The sequence below is a fragment of the Buceros rhinoceros genome, unplaced genomic scaffold (genome assembly GCF_000710305.1).
Source record: "Buceros rhinoceros silvestris isolate BGI_N320 unplaced genomic scaffold, ASM71030v1 scaffold36177, whole genome shotgun sequence".
Lineage (NCBI taxonomy): Eukaryota > Metazoa > Chordata > Aves > Bucerotiformes > Bucerotidae > Buceros > Buceros rhinoceros.
This window is the reverse complement of record NW_010422377.1, coordinates 16,836-21,321: the sequence shown is the minus strand read 5'-3', so window position 1 is coordinate 21,321 and position 4,486 is coordinate 16,836. Positions and strand designations below refer to the sequence as shown.

Below are 4,486 nucleotides of genomic sequence, written 5' to 3'. Positions count from 1 at the left end.
CGGTAAAGCTGACATCGTAGTGCAGCCAGTTGAGTTCTGCATCCCGAGTCCCTGAGACAGAGCTGCTGAGAGGCAACACGGAGAACGCGACACCCCTCTAACTGATGGGCCAGTGATACCGAGCGAGGAGAGGGCAGGCTGGCAGCTGTCACTACCAGAGGGCTGTCACCAGTTCCACACAGCTGCCTTTTGCGAAAGACAAGCTGGGCAGAAATACCCTTGTTGCTGGAGATTAATGGAATGGGGTATTCCCAACCCCCCAGAACCAACCCAAGACCCCACCCGTAACAAGACGTCTGGCTGGCCATGACCTTGCTAGCCCAGTATTACCAGGCAGCTCTTCGGAGCTCAGCACACTGGGCTGTGGGTGTCTCTGCAAGATCACGGTGAACAACTTGGGCCATGGCAAGATGTGTCATCCTGCGCTAGCGTTCCTGTCCCCTGCACCAAGCAGGCAGGTCCCAGCATCACCACATAGTTCATGTGAATGAGGAGCTGTTCCTGCTGTTGAGCAGAAGTGAAAGCAGGAACTGTTTTGCTCCTTAAGCTACCACTGCGAGATTAAGAGTTTTCAGATCAAAGAACCTACGATACCTGCCGGTATTTGACTGCTTTTGACAAAAAACCTTCTTCAAGAGCACCTGACCTCCGAGCCCAGCAACAGCCACACGCAGCCCCAGCCCTTTGGCTCGTCCTAAGCCATGTCTTGCAGTACAACCCTGTACTGGGGTCTTTCCCCACGCCACTGTGTTTCGAAGCACCTGGTGTAACCGCAGCCTTCATCCAGCACACTCACCCGTTCTATGCTGGAAGCTGTTCTTGCTCTCCTAAAGGGCCCCAGGGAGAAGACAACGTTCCTTGAGGCACATCGTCAGAGGGTCTAACACACTGGTACCTCACTGCACAGCACACCAGGAACAGAACAACTGCCGTCAGCTCACGACTAGATCTCGGGATGCCTTCTGGGTGCTGCACTCTGGTATTTCAAAACCAAACGAGAGAGGAGGGGTTACAGTGACACCCAGTGAATGCTGTGGGAGGGGTGTTCCTGGAAAACACCGCCATGATTCTTTAGCTCAATCATTTATTCAGCTGCAAACTCTTCTCCACTTCATCCCCACCCCTGCATTCCTCATGCAGACTGCTTTGACATTATCATCCAAGCTGACTCCTCTTGAATACTTCCTTCAATGCTGGAAGTTAACTACACCAACACCTAAAACATCGGACCACAAAGTCAACTACTTAACCCGTACCAGCCGCTTCTGCCCTGGCAGATCAGCAGCTTGCACAGGAACTGGGAAGATTCAGCCTTCTGCTGACATGCAGGAATGAAACGGTGACTGTCCCAGCTGCGTACAGGGGATTGCTGGACTGAGAAGAAACACTACATTCAGCGAAGCTCGGGCTTCCTCTCACCCTGCGCTGCCGGCACCACGGTTATCTTTAGCCAGGCCCTGGTTTGCTGTTTTCCACTGCAGCTCTCCCCAGGGAGCCTCGGACAAGCTGCAAGTCACAGCCTGACACAGGATGGTGCACTCACAGCCCAAGGCCACTCTGCAGGTTGGGGGCAGCAGCTGGGCCATAAGGAGAGCACAGCCGGGCTCTAGAGCGTAACTTCTGCAGAGAGATGGCTGTGCCAGAACCAGCTAAAACGTTACTCAGAAAACAAAGGCGACAGCTGTTTAAAATCCTGGCAAGTGCCGCTCTCCAAGTGCAGAAGGGCAGCAGAGCAAGTCACTGCAAAGCAGCTGGAGCAGCTTTAAGAGCTGCAGCCTGAGCCAGCCACCAAGAACAAGTCCTGCAGCGGAAGCTCTCCCTGACCACGGCAGAAATCCTTCAGTAAAGCCACAGAACAATGTAGAGGCTCAACTGCAGAAGTGCAGGCTGGGAACGAACACACTACACTCTTCAAACTGGCAAAATCTGCATTTAATTTACATCATAATAAAGGTTACAGGTAAAAAGCTCAACAGAAAGTGTGAAAAGGCCTATTACATATTACACAAGTGTACAAACGTCTGTACAAAGCCCCTGGATGTCACCCTGTCCCCTCCTGTATTGGCCAGCTACGGCCCCTAAGCTCTGAAATAACGAGAGCTTTGAACCCCAGGAGGAGAGGAGCTTTAAAAAACAATGAACAGTAAAGCTTTCCTTGTCAAGAAAAACCTTGCAGAGTCACTTGCCAAAAATAAAAACCAACCCAACCCCAAAACAAAAAAACCACCCACCCCACCCCCAATCCAAAACCCAAACCGGAAAAAACCCAAAGAAAATCTGTTCAACTTTTACTTGCCCTAACTAGTCTTACCCTAAAGAGCTGCCTTCGTAAAGCAGAGTGGCTGGAGAACATATGAATTCTACATACCAGGAAGCAGCAGAACTTAAAGATAAATGGAGAAAGATTTTCTGAGTCAGCACAGAGTGTCTGGAATGTCCGAGGACTGAGTCGTATTCAACAGCAACTAAACGCAGAGCGGCACAGCGGTATTGCGGACCAAGTCCTGAACTCACCCATCAGTAGTGTGAGCTAGGTATGACGGTGCGGGGCGAGGCACCAACCAGTCCTTAAGGCCATCGCTCTGGTGAAAAGGGTAGCTACGAGCTTGATTTCACCTCAGGAACATGACAGAAGGCATCACTCTGCAGACGCAGAAGTCGCACTTGATTTTGGAGCATCCAAGCGCGGACGGCACCCGAGACGCGCTGTGACACAGCTCCGCTCCTGCAGCCACCAGATCATCACAGCCCTGTGTGGCTGGGGAGCTGCAGCTGTGGACACAACGAACAGCTGGGGGTACCGCTGCCATGTCAGCGCACTTCTCCCGGAGAAAGCCCCGAACAGCAAAGGAACATCGTTGTCTGCCTGAACTCCATTAGAGAAGGCAAAAAAAATCCGGAGTAAGCCTACAAAAGACAGAGCGCTGGCCTTACTCTGCATAAAGACAAGATCAGAGCTTGAAGTCTAAACCCAGGGATCTGAAGGGCAACAACCCACATCGAGCTTCTCACTTTATTCAATGGGAAAAATGGATGAAGGAGTAAAAAAATGTGCTATTATGAAGCCAACCTGTGCGCTGCTTTATTGAAGGCAAGGCGGATTCTCTGCTGATAATCCGTTTTCCAGTTGGAGCAGCCCTCGGTTCTCACCCACTGCCACCAGGAACAGAACGGTGTGCGGACTGGGCTTCCAGTTGTTAAACATGCCAAGTCCTCTGACACCGCTGGTGGCTGCTCATTCTTGACGTGACTTGTTGCATCGCACGCATCTACTCTCACAAGTTCTAACTGCATGTAAAAATGAAACTATTTAAATTAAAAGGGCCACCAGCTTTAAAGGAAACTGTTCTCTGTGTCAGCTCCGCCCAAAGCTGTCACAGGGGAGACTCAGCACTACTCTGCTGTTTATCGCCTGCACAGTGCAGGTAGTGCCTGCCCGCCCGCTGAAGGCTCTGGGCCGGCCGTGCCCGTACGCTGCCGCAAGCGCCAGCACACGCTCTGATCCGTCCATGCGTGCGCCCCCTCAGCCCCCACCCAGCATGCTGGCGCACCACACCGCACCCCAGCGAAGGGAGCCCACCTACTTCTTGTCCACCTCAAGTCCCCGTTCTCATGGGACGCCGTAGTGTTTTAGGGGAAACGCAAACGAGCTGTAGCTAAACTACAAAAAGAAAAAAAAGAGATAACGCCCCACACTGGTGAGGTTTTGAAACTGTGAAAGGTAACAGCTGACCTGTTGTTTGAAAAGGCTGGAACGCAAAGGGGTGGGATTTCTCAAAGGCTTGGCCCCACAAACCTTTCCTTCTGGTACAGTTGAGCTGGTACAAGCAAGTCGGGCAGGACCACCGTCACTCGCAGTAAAGCACGACACCTAAACACAGGGTCACCCTGGGCAGGGTCATGCCATAAATGAAAGGTCAACTGTGTGACTCTGCCCCTCCATCCTAGGGATCAAAGCCCAGAGTAACGACCTCTGGGGACACTAACAGCTAAGAAGAGGCTGCCAGATATTTTGGTTCAAAAGGAGATGGGAGCTGTATTTTTTTTTTTAACAGACATATAAAAACATTTGAAGACAGATCTTTAAAGGATATTTCACTTCTCCAATCTTGGTATTACATCTGGTTAGGACACTGAAATTCTAAAAAGACGATACTGCACATCAACAGTTTCTGGAGGTCGTGACTTCCCCCCGCCCTCACCACCACCCAGCTCAGATCAGCAGAGAAGGGGTTGGCTTCTTGCCTGGCCAGGCCTCCTTTGCATATTTCTTCTTCTTGGGTTCATTCACAGCTTCAGGATTGAAGACGGTGGGGTTTGGAGCCGGGTTCATGTTGACTGTTGAGGGCACGACAGGAGTCAAGTCCACATCCGGGGCAAGGTTGGGGTAGGGCATGGGCAGCCCCCCGATGAGTGCTGTCCCATGGACACCATGTGACTGGGAACCCGCCTCATTGTGAGTCGGAGGTAAACCACCGTATAATCC

General features: G+C 51.7%; 1 protein-coding gene across 1 annotated transcript in view; it reads right to left on the bottom strand.

The window, feature by feature from the left end:
• Positions 1-4,077: 4,077 nt before the first annotated feature.
• The window catches only part of PPP1R8 (protein phosphatase 1, regulatory subunit 8), a gene marked incomplete at its 5' end in the record, with an annotated part of 10,465 nt that continues 10,056 nt past the window's right edge, over positions 4,078-4,486 (bottom strand). Inside the window, one exon of the mRNA XM_010140010.1 lies at positions 4,078-4,486. This exon is cut by the window's right edge and continues 15 nt beyond it. Within this exon, the coding sequence (XP_010138312.1) occupies positions 4,214-4,486 (273 nt within the window).